The 18,037-nt window shown below is 36.5% G+C and overlaps 2 protein-coding genes across 2 annotated transcripts in view; one reads left to right on the top strand and one right to left on the bottom strand.

The window, feature by feature from the left end:
- Positions 1–226, bottom strand: part of LOC120630818 (ubiquitin conjugation factor E4 B) — a 31,476-nt gene extending 31,250 nt beyond the window's left edge. Inside the window, exon 1 of the mRNA XM_039900110.1 lies at positions 42–226. Coding sequence (XP_039756044.1) covers positions 42–65 — 24 coding nt within the window. The 5' untranslated portion in view covers positions 66–226. The remainder of the gene's footprint in view (positions 1–41) is intronic.
- An 863-nt stretch (positions 227–1,089) lies between these two features.
- LOC120630904 (serine/threonine-protein kinase Tor-like) lies at positions 1,090–15,724 on the top strand. The gene is made up of 11 exons (XM_039900243.1): positions 1,090–1,382; positions 2,852–3,613; positions 3,811–6,392; positions 6,478–6,641; positions 6,754–7,039; positions 7,117–8,858; positions 9,184–9,343; positions 10,190–10,405; positions 11,468–11,839; positions 12,994–13,308; positions 14,862–15,724. The coding sequence occupies exons 1-11, from the start codon at positions 1,157–1,159 to the stop codon at positions 15,294–15,296; spliced, it is 7,260 nt and encodes a 2,419-aa protein (XP_039756177.1). The 5' UTR covers positions 1,090–1,156; the 3' UTR covers positions 15,297–15,724.
- Positions 15,725–18,037: the final 2,313 nt, after the last annotated feature.

Raw genomic sequence — 18,037 nt, forward strand, 5'->3', positions numbered from 1 at the left:
ATACGCACTATGCCAAGGGCCGTTTACAAAATACGACTCACCTCTTCTTGACTGAGTTCACTCATTATAGAAGGTAGTTTTTTAGAGATTGTATCAATTAAATGGTAATATCACTACAAGTAATAATTTTGATTTTCTGATTGAATAAGACAGAACAACAGCACAAGCCCCACCGTCAACCAGTCAGTCACCTTTGGCTCAGCTGAGACGATTGGCTATTTGACGTTTACTTGTGAATAGATGACGAGAAGTATCGAAATGAAAATTGAAAATACACGCGTCATCCTCCCCAAGTTCATACAAAGCTTTTGTGTTATACTCTGTATTTCTTTACTGGTCTGCGATACTATGTGTCATTTTTAACGTTGGTTTTTATAAGTGCTGCCAGGTGCTGCCCATGAAGAAAAAAGTCTGGAATGGAATATATAGACTTAATATTTAGCCTAATATTATGACTATAGGTACTGCTACGATACGGTACTTACTCTATACGGTACTGGTCATAGATTTATTATAAAACTAATATTACATTGATATGTCACAATACATTTTGTCCATGGATGCAGTTGTATAAAAAGAAGATGAACTACATTCAGAGTAACGGATGGGAAATAATGGAATTTGTAATTTGACACAAATCACATCCGTGAAAACACTATTAAATAAATACAATAGTGATTTGTGATTCATTAGGGTTATTTACCACTAATACATTCACAGGAAAAAATTATAGGCCGATTTTATAATATTGTTGTATACACACACAACAATAATTTAATTAAGTTATACATTTTTTATTTAATAACATCACTAGTTTAAGTCATGTTCAATCTACGAAAGCAATCTGTGGGTGATGTTTATTTTGGAAAAATCACTGCTGTCAATTTGACGTGTGAATTTGACACAAGTTTGTCATTTTAATGATGCCCGCATGTTTTCATTTTGTAATTTGTTTACATTTTGATTAAAAATCATTTAGCAATGATTTATTTTGTTAGTATATGTGGTGCTTAAACTTTTGTACGAACATTAATAATGCGGATTAATACATGTGGATTATGTCTGAAACGATGAAAATAATTACATTATAATGTGTCATATTTAACAGAGAACTTAAATATTGATAAATATTGATAATTATTAAAATACATACAAGATGACGAGCAGTCAAATAGTGTCGGATTTGATTTTGGGCTTGAAATCCCGCCACACAGAAACTCGACATAAAGCAATCCGGGAACTGCAGAATTTCGCTAAACTAGATCTTCGGGAGATGCCACAAGATGCTTTAACTCAAGTACTAGATGAATTCAGTCAACAAATTCACATAATGACTTCAAGCTACGACAGCAACGACAAAAAGGCAGGACTTTTGACCATAGGTAACAAATTATACTATATCCTCCATTATAACAGAGCTAATAATTTTGGATGCTGGTTATTTGTAAATCATTGTGCACACAAACATAATGCACTCTAAAGAAGAGTTAGATTATTGTCACAAGTTGTTTGGGTTTCTTTTGATATTTATAATGCCTTATTTAGCGTTTAGCCTAGTGGTCAGAACTTCTGCTTCACTTTCGGAGGTGCCGATTACCAAGTTTCAAACCACTGTATGCACTTAAAAAGCAAAATATTGTGAGAAGAGGTCTGAGCCCTGTAGTGTAGTTGATAATGGGTTGATGATGATGAATGCCTTATGGCCCTGCTCTTGTTTTGCCATATAGCTAATTAGAATTAATCTATTAACATTAAAATAGTATTGCGAAAACTACTTCAAACAGTATTAATACAGCCCTCACAAAACAAGAAGTGCTAGGATTATCTGTATACATAAAAGTCAAAGGGGACTTTCTGACTGATCTATCGACACACAGCTTTACAGATTGGGCTGTAATTTTGCACACTGTTAGTTATTACAATGTAGGCAACCGCTAAGAATTTTTGAAAATTCCAACCCTTAGAGGGTCAAATGGCAGATGAAAGTTTGTATAAAATCCTTCATTTATCAATTTATTTTTCATGGTAATCCTATGAAACTTTGGTTTTGGGTTTTCGATTAAAAATAAAGAAATATGTGTTTCACATATTTTAAAAATGCCAAATCCAATAGCATCAAATAGGGGATGAAAATTTATATGAGTTATAAGTTTCTGATTTTGTAAGTAATTTACATTCAAATTTTCTATTAGCAGCAAGACATTTTTTTAAACCTAGATAGTTAAAATTTACGTTGACATTGACATTTTAAATTCATGTTGACTCTATTATGTTAATGTTTTAGAAAACAAAAATGAAGGAGAGTTATGTGATTTTTTTCAGAAAAACTTTTTAAGCCTTGTCATTACTTTTTAGCATAAAGTAAGTTTTGACAAAGAAATAACACAAGTGTGGTAAAATATCAAAAATAGAAGTGATAAAATAGACAGAGATTGAATACATAATATATTACACTAAGATGTAAACTTTTACATAGTATAAGATAGATAATAAAAAAAAAGACTTAATTATATATTAATACTAATATAAATACAAAAGTATGACAGTTTGTTCATTTATTTATTTGTTTCTCTTTTTGCAAGCAAAGCCGACGGCCGACTGGTGCTGCTTTCTGAGTCGTGGCCGTGGGTTCGATTCCCACAACTGGAAAATGTTTGTGTGATGAACATGAATGTTTTTCAGTGTCTGGGTGTTTATCTGTATATTATAAGTAATTCATCAGCTATCTTAGTACCCATAACACAAGCTACGCTTACTTTTGGGGCTAGGTAGCGATGTGTGTAATGTCGTAGTATAAAAAAAAAAGCAATATTGTGTTACTAGAGTAATTTTGAATTATATTTAATTTCAGTTTGCCTTATATGCAGTGATTCAGAGGCAAATAAAACAAGAATAACTCGCTATGCTCATTATTTGAGAAATATATTCCCATGTAGTGATATGAATATTTTGGAACTAGCTGCAAAGACAGTGGGAAGAATAGCAACATCGCTTGGCATTAAAAGGGGGGAGTATGTAGAAATGGAGATAAAAAGAGCCTTTGAATGGTTAACTGGGGAGAGAAATGAAGCAAAGAGACTCTCTGCATGCCACATTTTAAGAGAACTAGCGATTGCCATGCCATCTTTCTTTTTTCAGCATATTAACAGTTTTTTTAACTATATCATGACAGCAGTCCGTGATCCAAAAGAACAGGTAAGAGAAGCTGCAGCCAGAGCAATAAGAGCCGCTTTTGTAGTGACATCTCAGAGAGAAATACCAGAACAAAGTAACAAGGCTCACTGGTACATTCAGTGCTATGAGGAAGCTGTCAAATCTTTCTCTGACCAAATGAGAGAGCGATTTATGAGTAGAGATGAGCATGTTCATGGAGCTTTATTAATTTTGAATGAACTTTTCCGCTGTTCAAATTCAAACTGGGAGAAGAAATACACTGCCCTAATGCAGAAACTTGACTCAGAACAAGAAATATCTGATGAGATGTCAACATTTAACCTGAAATCCTATAACACATTTACATACAAATTTGATGATAAAAACCAACAGCTTGTTATTTTGGAATCGTCAATATGTAAAAAGTTATTGATGGAAAACTATGATAAAACATCAGTAGGTGAGTAAATTTTGTTTCCTGTCTTTTGCAAACTAAGGTTCTTATCATACAGTTATTAATATTCTTCTAGCTTAATAAAATTGTGAATGTTTGCTAATAATTTATTGCATATCACAGAAAGTGTAAAAGAACTAAAGACATATTAAATTATATTTTTGGTTTCATATAGTGGTGAATAATTTTTTTTGTTTTTTTAGACGTAATGGCTCAACAGATATCAAGATCTCACAGTGTTCATCAGATGCTTCTTTTATTGATACCAAGACTAGCAGCATTTAATAGAGAAGCATTTGCTAGAAAACATCTTAAATCCACAATCAATCATTTGATTACTTTTTTGAGAGGCAGGGAAAAAGAGAAAGCAATGGCTTTCACGACATTAGGACTAATTTGCATTGGAGTCGAAGAAGATATTAAACAGTACTTGCCTCGAATTATAGAAATCATAAAACAAACTTTTCCCCTCAAAGATGTACCAAGGAAAAAAAATGGAATAGATTCACCCTTGTTTCATTGTGTCACATTACTAGGTATTGCAATGAAAGAAAATGTCGCAAACGAAATAAAAGAAATTCTTGACCCTATGTGTGCAACTGGACTTAGCTCACAGTTGACAACATGCTTTAAAGAGTTAAGTCAGAAAGTGCCATCTTTGAAAAAAGATATAACCGATAGACTGCTTAATATCTTGTCCTTGATATTAAGGAAGAAACCATATATGTCCAGTAGTGCAGAATCACCCTCTCTACATGCACTATCTAAAGCTTTATTGGTAGAACCACACGATGCCGTAAAATTAGTCTTAGCATTGCATACTTTGGGTACATTTGATTTTGAGTGGAACAATACTTTAATGTCGTTTATTCGAAGATGTACTGATCATTATTTACAATGTGAGCAACAGGATGTGCGACTAGAGGCAGTTAAAACTGTTGCAAAGTTGCTTATCAAGGCAATTGAACGATGTTCAGTTACTAATTCACGAACGTTAAATACTTTGATTGACGAATCCCTTGGTAAACTTTTATCCATTGGTCGCTCAGATTTTGATCACGAAATACGATATAAAGTCCTCGAAATATTTACTAATCCAATATTTGACAAATATTTAGCAGTGGAGGAACACCTAAGTTGTTTATTTGTAGCCATCAATGATTCAAATAGCGACGTGAGTGAATTGGCACTATGTGTTACTGGAAGATTGAGCAATATAAACCCGAGTTACACTACACCAGTACTGCGGCAACTATTCGTTCAAATTTTAATGGAATTGCAATACTCGGAATCAGCTCGCAATAAAGAGCAGTCCCTTAGAATGGTGAACAATATCATTTCTCATGCGCCGCGATTGACGCAACAGTTTGTAGATACGATTTTAAAAGTGTTTGTACCGAAATTGAGAGAAGAGGGAACAAATTCAACTATGATATCTATAATTCTAAAGTCTATAGGGGATCTGGCTGAGGTACATGGTGGCGGCAATGCTTTAATTAACTGGTTGCCAGAATTAATATCGATGCAACTCGAAATTTTGTCAGATCCCAATCAACCTGAGAAGAAAAGTGTAGCTCTATGGTCTTTTGGTCAAATTATTGGTGCGATCGGTTATGTTGTGACACCATACATGTCATATCCAAATCTCATGGATATGCTACTAAATTTCTTAAAGACTGAGCAACATCCTGTAGATAGAAGAGAAACGATTCGTGTTCTAGGTCTTCTAGGTGCTCTAGATCCATACAAACATAGAGTAAATCAGGGACTAATTGATTTCCAAACAATATCTACATTAATTCCTGTACCAGATACATCATCTTCAATTGACAACATCGACATTAATGTAAGTGAAATGCTCGTCAGTATGTCACCACTAGTTTTGGACGAGTTCTATCCAGCCATCGCAGTAACGTCGCTGATGCGTATACTACGTGATCCTTTACTTGCTCAACACCACACTAGTGTAGTCCACTCTGTCACATATATTTTTCAAACTCTGGGTATTAAATGCGTCCCATATATCTCACGTGTTACTCCGAGTCTTTTATATGTCATTCGAACTACGGATAACCAAAATTTTAGAGAATTCCTATTCACGCAGTTGGCATTACTTATTTCTGTGGTAAAAATCCATATTCGGGCGTATTTAGAAGACATATTTGATCTAATAAGGGAATATTGGACCCCAGAGAGTCCTTTGCAACCCACACTTATATTACTGGTGGAGCATATAACGGTGGCTATCGGTACAGAATTCAAAGTATATCTGAGGAAGATACTACCAAACATTTTAAGAGTTTTGAAAAATGATAAAAGTAAGGATAAAATATTAACCGAAAAATTATTGTTAGCCATTCAGAAGTTTGAAAATAATTTGGATGACGTTCTATTATCGGTAGTACCGGCTATAACCGGGCTTTTTGATGGAAGGAACGTACCGATATCGATATCAAAATTGGCAATGGAAACGATTGAGCACTTGGCCATGTATCTGTACTTTAAACCTTACTCAGCAATGATAATTCAAACATTGGCCAAGGTATTGGAAAACAGTCCAGCCCTGCAACAAACGGCCATGAACACTTTATGTGCTCTAGTCGTCCAAATGGGGCGTGAATACATAGACTACATTGCTTCGATAGACAGAATATTAGTCAAACATAAAATTCAGTGTCCAAATTACATTGTGTTAGTAACCAGGCTGCAGGTTATATCTACCCTAGCCTCAGACGACGACTATCTTGACGAAACAAGGTTACGCATTCGAAATCTAAAGAAAAGTGTAAGTATTCATTGCAAGATTGTCAACTCGTGATAATAACTGTGCAGTAATATTGATTAATAGTAATATGTATAATTGTTCATAGGTGGTCAGTAATGATCCTCAAACGATCCAGAAATTGGCACTCAACGTGGAAAAACTTCGAAAGTGTTGGATGGTCAACAATGTAATATCAAAAGAAGATTGGTTAGAGTGGCTACGCCAGCTAAGCATTGGATTTCTCACTGAGTCCAACAGCCCAGCGATTAGGTAATCTGAACGAAACTTCAACGAGAAGTCGAGTGAAAGTTTTTAACTTTACCAGTTAAATTTATGAGATGTTCTAATGAACGTGTCCGTAACGCAACAATTTTTTTTACAGAGCTTGTTCCAGCTTAGCGCAAAATTATCCACAACTAGCGAGTGATTTATTTAACGCGGCTTTTATGTCGTGTTGGACAGAGTTAAGCGAACAGTCCCGTAATGAACTAGTGATAGCCTTAGAACGAGTGCTCCGAGTTCCTGATGCTCCAGAATTGGCTTTAGTTGTTCTAAACTTGGCAGAATTTTTGGAACATTGCGAAAAAGGCGCGCTACCTATATCCATTAAAGTTCTTGGCGACACCAGTATAGCGTGCCGAGCGTATGCAAAAGCTCTTTATTACAAGGTATTTAGTTCACCATTTCATATTTATGCCATACTTTACTATAGCTTACTTATGGTTCCGTGTCACTAATTTTTCAGGAAGAGGAGTACCGAAGAAATCCTTCGACCCAAGTGGTCGAGGCACTCATACATATAAACAATAAATTACAACAAAAAGAATCTGCAAATGGGCTAATTGAAAAAGTAATTGCACAGAAAAAGAACGGAGACTGTTCTCTGAATGTCCACGTTCGTTGGTACGAGAAACTGCATAACTGGGACCAAGCATTGGAACTTTACAACAAAAAGTTGGATGACGAACCTGAAGATAGTGAATCGAAACTGGGAATGATGAGATGCTTAGAAGCTTTGGGAGAGTGGCACAAACTCTATAACATTACCACAGAAGAATGGGATTCAATGAACGAAGATATTCGAAAGAAATCAGCAAAAATTGCTGCTGCTGCGTCTTGGGGGTTACAAGAATGGGATTCTATGAAAAAATATGTAAATTGTATTCCTGATGATACTCAAGATGGTGCTTTTTACAGGGCGATATTATCAATCCACGAGGGAAATTGGTCCGAATCTAGACATTATGTCGACACAGCGAGGAGCGTCTTAGATGCCGAATTGTCAGCCGTAGTTGGTGAAAGTTATCAGAGGGCATACGGGGCTTTGGTAAATGCTCAGTTATTAACGGAATTGGAGGAAGTTGTAACATACAAACTTGTCGAAGAAAGAAGAGGCATAATTCATAGAACTTGGTGGACAAGGTTACAAGGTGGGCAGCGATTAGTCGAGGATTGGCGAAGAATGCTCCAAATTCGCACCTTAGTTATGACCCCTCGAGAAGATTTCCAGACATGGTTAAAGTTTGCATCTTTATGCAGAAAAACAGGTGCCGTTAATCAGGCGCACAAAATAGTTCTCTCGGTTTTAGGTTGCGATCCAATGTCGAACTCTGACGTACTTTTAAGGAATCAAGACCCAAGAATTGTTTTATCCTACAGCAAAAACTTATGGGACGCGGGAAATAAACGATATGCTTACGATGTTTTGCAAAGATTTGTGGATACATCCGAACCAGATAACGAGGAGCACTGTCGACTACTAGCACGCTGTCACTTAAAGTTGGGTTCTTGGAGCGAATCTCTCCAAGAAATTAACGAGCTGTCTATACCGGAAATTTTAAGGAACTATGATGCAGCGACTAACCTTGCACCAGAATGGTACAAGGCCTGTCACGCATGGGCGTGCATGAATTTTGAGACTGTCTTGTTCTATAAGCAACAAGATAATATGTCTGAGAGTAGTTTAGCTGGGGGGTCCAGCGAGAAAAAAGTATCAAGGTCTGAATTCATCAATACCTATACTATACCTGCGATCAAAGGATTTTTTAAATCCATTAGCCTATCAAACGGAAGTTCTTTGCAAGATACGTTGCGGCTGCTAACTCTTTGGTTTGATCATGGGCATCATCCTGCAGTGTATGACGCTTTGTTTGAAGGTATCCGACAAATCGACGTCAAAATATGGCTACAAGTTATACCACAACTTATTGCTAGAATAGATTCTCCAAGGAGTTTAGTAGCAAAATTAGTGCATATCTTGTTGATAGATATTGGCAAGTTACATCCGCAGGCTTTGGTTTATCCTTTAACCGTTGCCACAAAGTCTTCGTTTGTGACGCGAAAAAATGCCGCGAATTACATTCTCAGAACTATGTGTACGCATTCGCAAAAGCTCGTCAACGAAGCTGAAATTATATCAGAGGAATTGATTAAAATTGCTATGTTGTGGCATGATCAAGTCTACACTGCGTTGGAAGATGCCTCCAGGTATACCTATATTCGTATCTGCAATAATTTATTGTATTTTCCACTCTGTTTTAAGGGTTTCGTACTTTGATGGCTTAACGAAACTTATATTAAATGATCCACATTTCTATATAACAAGATACAGCCTTTCATCACAGTTAGTTAGTTTCATACCGAAGTAAAAGAACTGTTTAAAAACCTAGAAATCTTGTAATTAGGCACATGTAAATAAATTTATCGAAAGAACTAATGGGGTACCATTAAGGGACGGAATTCAGGGTGCAATATCGCACTTCAAGTTTTATATTATACGTCGGTTTTATAAGTTTTAAACGTTCGGTTTTAGGTTATACTTTAGTGAAAAGGACTACAGGGGCATGTTTAGGACCCTCGACAAAATGCATGCAATGCTCGATCAGCCACCAGAGACATTAAAGGAGGTGTCATTTCTACAAATGTACGGTCGGGATTTGCACGAAGCTCAGCGCTGGTGTGAAATGTACAAGGTAAACCAAAGTTATCGATTATTTAACGATGTATTAACGATGTCGCGGATTATAGCGCTGTAAGCTCAATTATGTTTATTGAAGTTTATAGAGCCTAAAAGACAAAGTAGTAAAGAATGTTCACAAGATGTCGTATAATCCGCCCGCTGAGTGCGTTCCGGACGCCTTTCAGATGGTTATATAAAACAATTACAAAACTAGACAAGATTGTAATAGCGCGGTCTGAATTTAATAATATTGTTTGCAAAGCTATAACAAAACTCTTAATTGGAAATAATTATATAGTTTTTAATGAGAATAAACATTCGTTAGTGGGACAAATGATCAAGAAAAAGATTTATCGGTAATGAACGCCACTTGACGGCCGACTAGCGCAATGGGCAGCAACTTTGCTTTCTGAGTCCAAGGCCGTGTGTTCGTTTCCCACAGCTGGAAAAATGTTTGTGTGATGAACATGATTTTTTTTCAGTGACTGGGTGTTTATCTGTATATTATAATTATTAAAGTGTATTATATTCATCAGCTACCTTAGTGACCATAACAACACAAGCTACGCTTATTTTGGGGCTAGATGGCGATGTGTCTATTGCCGTTGTATATTTATTATTTATTTATTTACCTTAAAGTTATTTTTTTATGAATTTTACATGTTAAGTTTTGATTACAATTTCACTTGAAATTGTAATCAAAACAAAATTCTTATGATGGTAGCGTCCTAACCTGTTAAGAGTTTTAATTTCTACATACCATACCATTAAAGTTCTACATCGCATTGTATCTGACCGCTAAATCGGCGAAGCCCACAAGACAATCGTCGTGTTATTTGAGCTGTCTGTTCGCTACCAGGAGACCAGCGAGGACCGGTATCTTAACGAGGCGTGGGACCTGTACTGTCACGTGGTGCGGCGCATCGGCGCTCAGTTCCGCTCGCACACGTCATTGGAGCTGCAGTACGTGAGCAGACGACTCCACGCGTGCCGCGACCTGGAGTTGGCCGTGCCCGGCTCCTACGTGCCCGACGAGCGCGTGATTCGCATCGCACACATCAACACCCACTTGCAGGTACCAGGAGAGCAGCTGGCACAGGTGGTGCGATGAATCTTTACGATATGACATCCTCGGCCTAAATAACTTGCTAGGAAATTTGAGCATTATTTCTACGCTATAAATCGTAATTAGTGTACTGGTCAAAAAAATGAGGTGAAAAACAAGATAAGTACTAAACAAGCCTTGACTAAACGAGACAATGATTGTATTACGTTACACGTTCGTCCCTCAATGCTTCTTTTACAATGCTACTGCAGTAATGTGTTATAAAGTTCTTAGTCCGCTTGTGCATATTTACAAAAGCAAACTTTATGAAAAATGCCCGTTTTTTATTTATCTCAAATCCATACGAAAAGTGAAAAATATAATAATACAAACACGAAATATAAAACGTTGTGGCAAGAATCATAGACAAGTAAGGTTATGTGTTGCTTAGTGAAAATCAATTCGTGAAAGGTTGCCCAAAAGTGCCAAAGAATCTTCTTCGATTAGACGTTACTTGCTTACGCATTGTTAGTGAAAACGGGCATAAGAATTTTCATTATTTTGAATGTAAAATAGATTTTACATTCAAAATATTAATAAATTCAAAATAATAATTTTCTTACGGCGTTCCTTGTATTACTGTAGGAGACCTACAAACTGTCGCTTTTACAAATTTTTAGCATCTCTTATGACTTACTGTGTTGATAATTTAATTGTTTATAATCATCATCAAAGTCAAAGGCAAATATTTCTTTATCAAATAGGCACATAGAATATGACATAGAAGTGAGTTTATTGCGATAACTAAATTCGTCAACTTAAAACTCAAGCTTCGAGGGTTCCAAACGCGCCCTGGGCTAAGAAGATGCCCACAACAAACTTAGCCGGTTGTTATTTTTTTTGTTATCACCATCTCACATTGTCATTTAAAACTATTAAAGAAGCAACATCATCTTCATCATCATCATAAAACCATTACCGCTACGGGTCTCTTTTAAGAATACTTTAGTTTAGTGGGCATGCCACCCGTCCTTGAGTACAAGGGATTGCTTACGATGGAACAACTAAAAAGCTTTAAACTATTGGTAACAGGTAATAAAGTCAAAACAACGCCCGCGTCGTCTCACTATACAAGGCTCGGACGGAAAGCAGTACATGTTCCTACTCAAAGGCCACGAAGACTTACGTCAAGATGAACGAGTAATGCAACTTTTTGGCCTCGTCAACACACTACTTCAAGCAGACACAAATACATACAGGCACGATCTAGCCATACAGAGATATGCGGTCATACCTTTGTCTCCCAACTCCGGCTTGATCGGTTGGGTGCCACAATGCGACACCCTTTACAATCTAATAAGCGATTACAGAGATAAGAAATCTAATAAGATGGCATTGAACACTGAGCAGCAGATTATGTTAAGGATGGCGTCGGATTACCAAAAATTGATGTTGAAACACAAGGTATGTATATGTTTGATAAAGTCTCGAGGATTTGGATTCATATGCTACACGTCGTAAAGGGATTAGGATATAGCTCTAGGTGCTGAAATGGCGAACCCACGTAGATGTTCGCATACAAAAACCATATTCCAAGAAGATTTTTATTGCGTGTTACATCGTCGAAAATACATCGATGGACAAGCACTCAATCAAAAATTTAGAGCATTGTCGCAAGGTGGCCAGCCTATCACTTATATTTAAGAAATATTGCGAAGAGAACCTACTCAAAAAATATTTGTCTAATACCTCTTGTCACCTAATACCGTTTTAATATCAATTGCGAGACCTGGTATGGATCTGCACCGTCACGTAGTAGATATCCCATGGGCTCGTACGAAGCGCTTGCCTGCCTTCTTTTTTACACGCAACAGTCGTGTTCAGCAATCTGCTTCAGTTATCTTCACCTACAATATGAGTGATTTAAAAGCAAGTTTTAATAAACATCTTCCAGGCGCTTCTATTTAAGGCGCATTATTACTTATTTGAATAATTGAAGTGCTAATCGATGTATTGAAAAATTAGAACTGCAAAGTTACTAGTAAAAACTTCTTTAGGTGCGTTGGGAAAATTTTTGGGTGAACAAAAATCATGGTTCGTCAACGTCACCGAACGCTTTCCATGAGTTGTATACAGCGTGTAAATGAAAATCGAAATAATTCTGTACAGGCTTAAAAGGTACATTATTTTTGAAGTGAAACGCTGACAGCTTTTGAGTTACCATTGCTATAGTTTTTACTGAAAGAACATAGGTAAAGCCCTAACATCACATGCAAAAGTCAAGTGACTCCTGTCACTGAATTAGTTACGCATCGCGAAGCGTAGATATTATACACGGGTACGTCTTTTATCTTCAATAGGATTGTCATAAGTAAACACTTAGAATGTTTTGAATTAGTTTGTGTGAAAAAATAACTATTCTTCTTTTGATTTATTAGCATTTTATTTATGCACCCTTTAACAGTATTTCGTAATTCCGTTACATGTTGTATATAGTGTATATAGATATGGTTTTTACCTCCTATCGCCAGTCCGATTGAATAAAAAAGGTATCGTAAATAGTGGCGTGACGCATTTTATAGGTTCCTTGATCGCTTAACAAACCTTAAACCTTACAGGTGGAAGTCTTCGAATACACTCTATCCCAGACACCAGGGAATGACTTATCCAGACTCCTTTGGCTTAAGAGTCCATCTGCCGAGGCCTGGTTCGAGCGTCGCACGAACTACATCCGCTCTCTCGCGGTTATGAGCATGGTGGGCTACATTCTAGGGCTGGGAGACCGACACCCATCTAACATCATGCTGCATAGGGTGACGGGGAAAGTGTTGCATATCGACTTTGGGGACTGCTTCGAGGTCACGCAAACGAGGGAACGGTTTCCGGAGAAGATACCGTTTAGATTGACCAGGATGTTGATAAATGCTATGGAGGTAATTTAATTGAATCTACTCTCATCAAATTAAACTTGCCGAAGGCTCGAAGCCTCGCAGCCTCGCAGCGAGGTGTACGTGGTCGCAGAAACATTATTTCCCAGGATGGGAAAAAGAAAGCTTCGCGCAACGGAGGCATCGATGCCTTCTTTTAAGCTTCCGATGCCTTCCATTATATTGTGCCGATATTGAATCATCATCATCACATCAACCCATTTCCGGCTCACTACACTCTACAGAGCACGGGTCTCAAACGTAGTCCACTACGCTGGCCCAGTGCGGATTGGTGGACTCCACACACCTTTGAGAACATTATGTAGAACTCTAAGACATGCAGGTTTCCTCATGATGTTTTCCTTCACCGTGAAGCAAGTGATATTTTTATTACTTAAAACGCAGATAACGTTGAAAAGTGCTGCGATTCGATCTTGGCCCCCCGAAAGTGAAGTCGAGCTCCTACTTAATGCGCTTTCGCCTGCTGAGATTGAGAATACCAAGGGCTAATTAGAGCAAATTAAGACATAATAAATTCTTATAGTAATTGGCCTTCGTCGGTAATTTACCTAGTCCCTTGTGTGTCAAGTAGTAACTGTAGCTCAGTATGCAGTTGGCACTCTTCCTCAAAAACGGAGAGCTTGCAGCAGCGTCTTACGTAGGTACGCTGCTTACGTAGATGGTAGACGAAGTAGACGGTAATCTACTTCAATCACCAACCCCAGCATGGTGATTATGGGCAAACCCTCGCGTTAGGAGAGGCCTTTAATCCAGCATTTGACTGTTATGGACTATTGATAATGACTCCCAGCTCTCAAGTCATATGTACGGCCGATTAGCATAGTTGGCAGCGACTCAGCTTTCTGAGTCCAAGACTATGGGTTCGAATCAAACATCTAGAAAATGTTTGTGTGATGAACATGAATGTTTTTAAGTGCCTGGGTGTTTATCTGTAGACAAGAGGAATTGGGAAGTCTGATATCTTGGAGCAAGCCTAAGTAACGTTTTGTAGAAAGAAGTTAAAGACATTATTTAGTAGACACATATTGCACTTGCCACTAAAATAGCAGTTCTTGGCCGGCCCGGGATGTCGAGAGAGGTCGCCCGAAAATCAGCGCTGTAGCAGCGATCACTAAACCACTGCTACAGCATAACGCTGAGGCGATACTCTGTTTGGGAGTTTTTCTCCCAAACACCACAGATATGCCACTGCCAACGTAGAATAATATTTGTTTGTTTTTAGTTTATTTAATTTTTATTTATTTACCTAATTTTAAGATCCTTTATTTTTTTATAGTTTAACTCCCCATTGATATGTTTTTGTGTCGCGTGTATTCTATATCTTAATTCTTGTTGTTAAAATTATGTGTTGTTTTTTTCCGAAATAAAAGATTTGTTATAATTATTACTATAAGAGTAAGTATTTATGTATATTATTCATAAAAATTTTCGTCATCAGTCATCTTAGTACCCATAACACAATACGTGTGTATTGTGTTTTGTGGCTTAGTATATTTATTTATGAACGTCCATAATCCGAAAAGTATTATTCCCCGCAGGTTACCGGAATAGAAGGCTCATACAGGTTCACCTGCGAGTCAGTGATGCACGTACTCCACAAACATCGCGACAGTGTGATGGCAGTATTAGAAGCTTTCGTATACGATCCGCTGTTGAACTGGAGGCTTATAGACAACGAAAAACATTCTATCACAGAATCGACCTTCTCATCAGACATCGATTCATCGTATTCTCTACCGAGCAGGAGTAGAAATCACCTGCGATACGAGTCCTTAGAAATGCCACCAGAATCTAATCTCAATAAGCGAGCTCTTGCTATTTTAAATCGTATTAGAGACAAGCTGACGGGAAGGGATTTTCCCCAAATAGAAGCTGTGGTAAGTGTACCAAAGCAAGTTGATTTGTTGATTAAAATCGCTACGAACAATGAGAATTTGTGTCAGTGCTACATTGGATGGTGTCCGTTTTGGTGAACTTTTAATTTTGAGTTGTTTTTTTCAAACAAAATAGTTTTGTAAGTGAACCAGTGTCCCAAAGACCGATATAATGTCCGTAACAAGACGGATAAACCAAGGCAAAAAAAAAAACAAACGTTACAAAATGCTATTAAAAACCAATTCCAAATCTACTACAAAGAAAAAAAAAGTGCAAACGCGACAGAAGTGAAACTTCTTCAAAGTACAAGCCAACGAGAGATAAAAATCGATATTATGAAAATGAAGCTTAGTTTCCTATACTCCACGAAAAGCAGAAGAATCTGTATGGTGTAATTTATAATTCCTTCAATCTTTATACTCCACAGTCCACACAAAAACAACTTCAACAATGTGTTAAGCCAATTAACATTGATTCATTGTAAAGTCAACATCTCCTGAGGATGCTCCGGCTTCGGAGCCGAAGATCTGTTTGGTGTGGAGTATAAAGATTGAAGAGAATAATAAAATACACCATACAGATTCTCCTGCTTTTCGCGGAGTATAGCAAATTAAGTTTAATTTTCATGATATATCATGGAATTCCCTAATGTATCGCCTGCTTCTATCCAATATCGAGATGGATATAGAATATTGGGATAAACGTAAGTTTTATAATTGTTTACCAATGATTTATATAAAATATTATATTACATGTTGTAGTTTCCATGGTAACTAAAACAAAATTTGTAATGAACTCTATCTCATTCTCTCGCTGGCTTTGACCTATACACCTACGAGTATGTGTTTATTTCCAAATCGTGACACATTTTCGTTTTATCGAGTTTCGAATCATAGAGATTCTAAAGAAATTTCACTTCAGAAAATAATTTCTTTGTTCATGTATATAGAACTTTAATTATTTCTTATGTCTTCAATATAATTGTCTTTTTGCCCCCGTCCCCCGACAAAACATGTCTTCTTTAAACTCGAACACTAGCTAGTCGTTTTGGTGTTGGCATATTCCACAAACAAAACTTTTACTCTAAGCCACAAAGGCTTTGGAAGGTTTCTGGTTTGAAATCTTAGAATATAAGAATTTGCTAATGTTTCAACGCTGTTACACTATATTTATTGAAGGTAGTTATTAAAACTCACCAAACTTTCTCGCCGACTGATTTATCGTCGGGTGTTTCTTCTTATTAACTTATTAAGGATTTGTCTTTGAGGAAGGAAATTATAAAAGTACTACACTAAGGCCCGTATTATGGCATTTGTACACTATATCAATTCAACACGGACTCGAAAACACTGAAATATGAGTTCACCTCGTATTTATTAATGCTATACCTAAATGTAAGTTTTATTTTGAAATTTGTTTCTAAATAACGCCAAAATTGCTGAACGTATTAAGATGAAATTCAGCACAGAGTTTGATTAGAGTCTGGATAACACATATTAGTTAAGCTTATATAATATTAGTAGGATAAAAATATACATCAGTCATCTTAGTACCTATAAAACAAGCTACGCTTTTGGGCTAGATGGCGAGGGGGGTATTGTCGTAGTATATTTATTATTATAATTATGAGTCTGTGTGCTGTGACTCTACCACCGGTTAGAAAGGCAGATTTTACTGAGAAGAAGCCGGCAAGAAACTCAGCAGTTGCTCTTTTCCAACATCATTTTGCAATCAACTTTAATATAAATTTGAGCAACCGTATGCAGGAAATGCCACATATGTGGCCCCGCGCGTTATTCGCTTTAAGAATCAATGACATTTAAACACTATCATTTTTTGTCTAGTCAGTTGAGTCATACACACATATTTAATATATGTACCAAAATCGAGCTAACTACATGTTTTCAAGCATCGGCCGATCTATAGGTACAATATACCGAACTTATGAAATGTTAGCTTAGTTTTGGTTTTTAAGGGCCTTAAACACTTATGATTGCAATATTCTAGCATATTGTTTACTTTCAACCTTGTTCATCCTACTAAGTTGTTGGTAAAATATGTAGATATTTTGGGTCTTATTCAAAAGCATTTCTTTGTAGCAGAAATGGGCGCTCTTTTTTAAAAAGCACGCCGGTTTTTTTTTTTACTTCAACTAAAATAATTCCTGCATTTTAGCAGATTGGAATAATTAAATGTTTTCGAAATATTTGTTGCCCTTTCATTTATCAAAGGGATAGTATTCCGCAGGAATTCTCGTAAGTTTAACAAATTCATTGTAAGCTTCCCTAGATAAAATAAAATACACTATTCGTAATATACTTGTTACTATGTTTATAATTCTTAAACAAACATATTATTATTTAATACAGTGTGTTTATAAATATACTATAACTATAAACTTATATTATTAGTTAGTTGTTAAGTGTAATAAATAAAAGCTATTATTCATCTGCGTTTAAAATTTTTTACCCACTCTCGCTCTCACAACCTGTATTTGTCTCCATTGTTCATCGCGTTCTTGTATACATTATTTTCAATGAACAAAAAGTTTATTTTGCTCTAAACCATAAAAAGACAAATGTTTGCAGTGTTATATATATTTCGTTATTCCACAGAACAACACTCAAGATATTATCTACTAGCTGACCCGCGCAACTTCGTCTGCATCAAATCGGTTATTATAGGATTTAATATCTTTTAGCATTTCTATACCTGTCGTAACGTCTAAACGATAAAAATTTGAATAATTTAAAGAGGAATTTGCAGGTACATAATCAATTTAACTATAAAACCAAGTATTTGGATACGGGTTGATAGGCACGCTACCATCTTAGGATTC

The sequence above is a fragment of the Pararge aegeria genome, chromosome 17 (assembly GCF_905163445.1).
Source record: "Pararge aegeria chromosome 17, ilParAegt1.1, whole genome shotgun sequence".
In the NCBI taxonomy this organism is placed as follows: Eukaryota; Metazoa; Arthropoda; class Insecta; order Lepidoptera; family Nymphalidae; genus Pararge; species Pararge aegeria.

Coding starts and splice junctions, on each gene's coding strand:
- LOC120630904 (XM_039900243.1), top strand. CDS start 1,157: ATGACGAGCAGTCAAATAGTGTCGGATTTGATTTTGGGCTTGAAATCC. Junction 7,040..7,116: donor CAAAAGCTCTTTATTACAAG/GTATTTAGTTCA, acceptor CTAATTTTTCAG/GAAGAGGAGTACCGAAGAAA. Junction 10,406..11,467: donor ACATCAACACCCACTTGCAG/GTACCAGGAGAG, acceptor TATTGGTAACAG/GTAATAAAGTCAAAACAACG.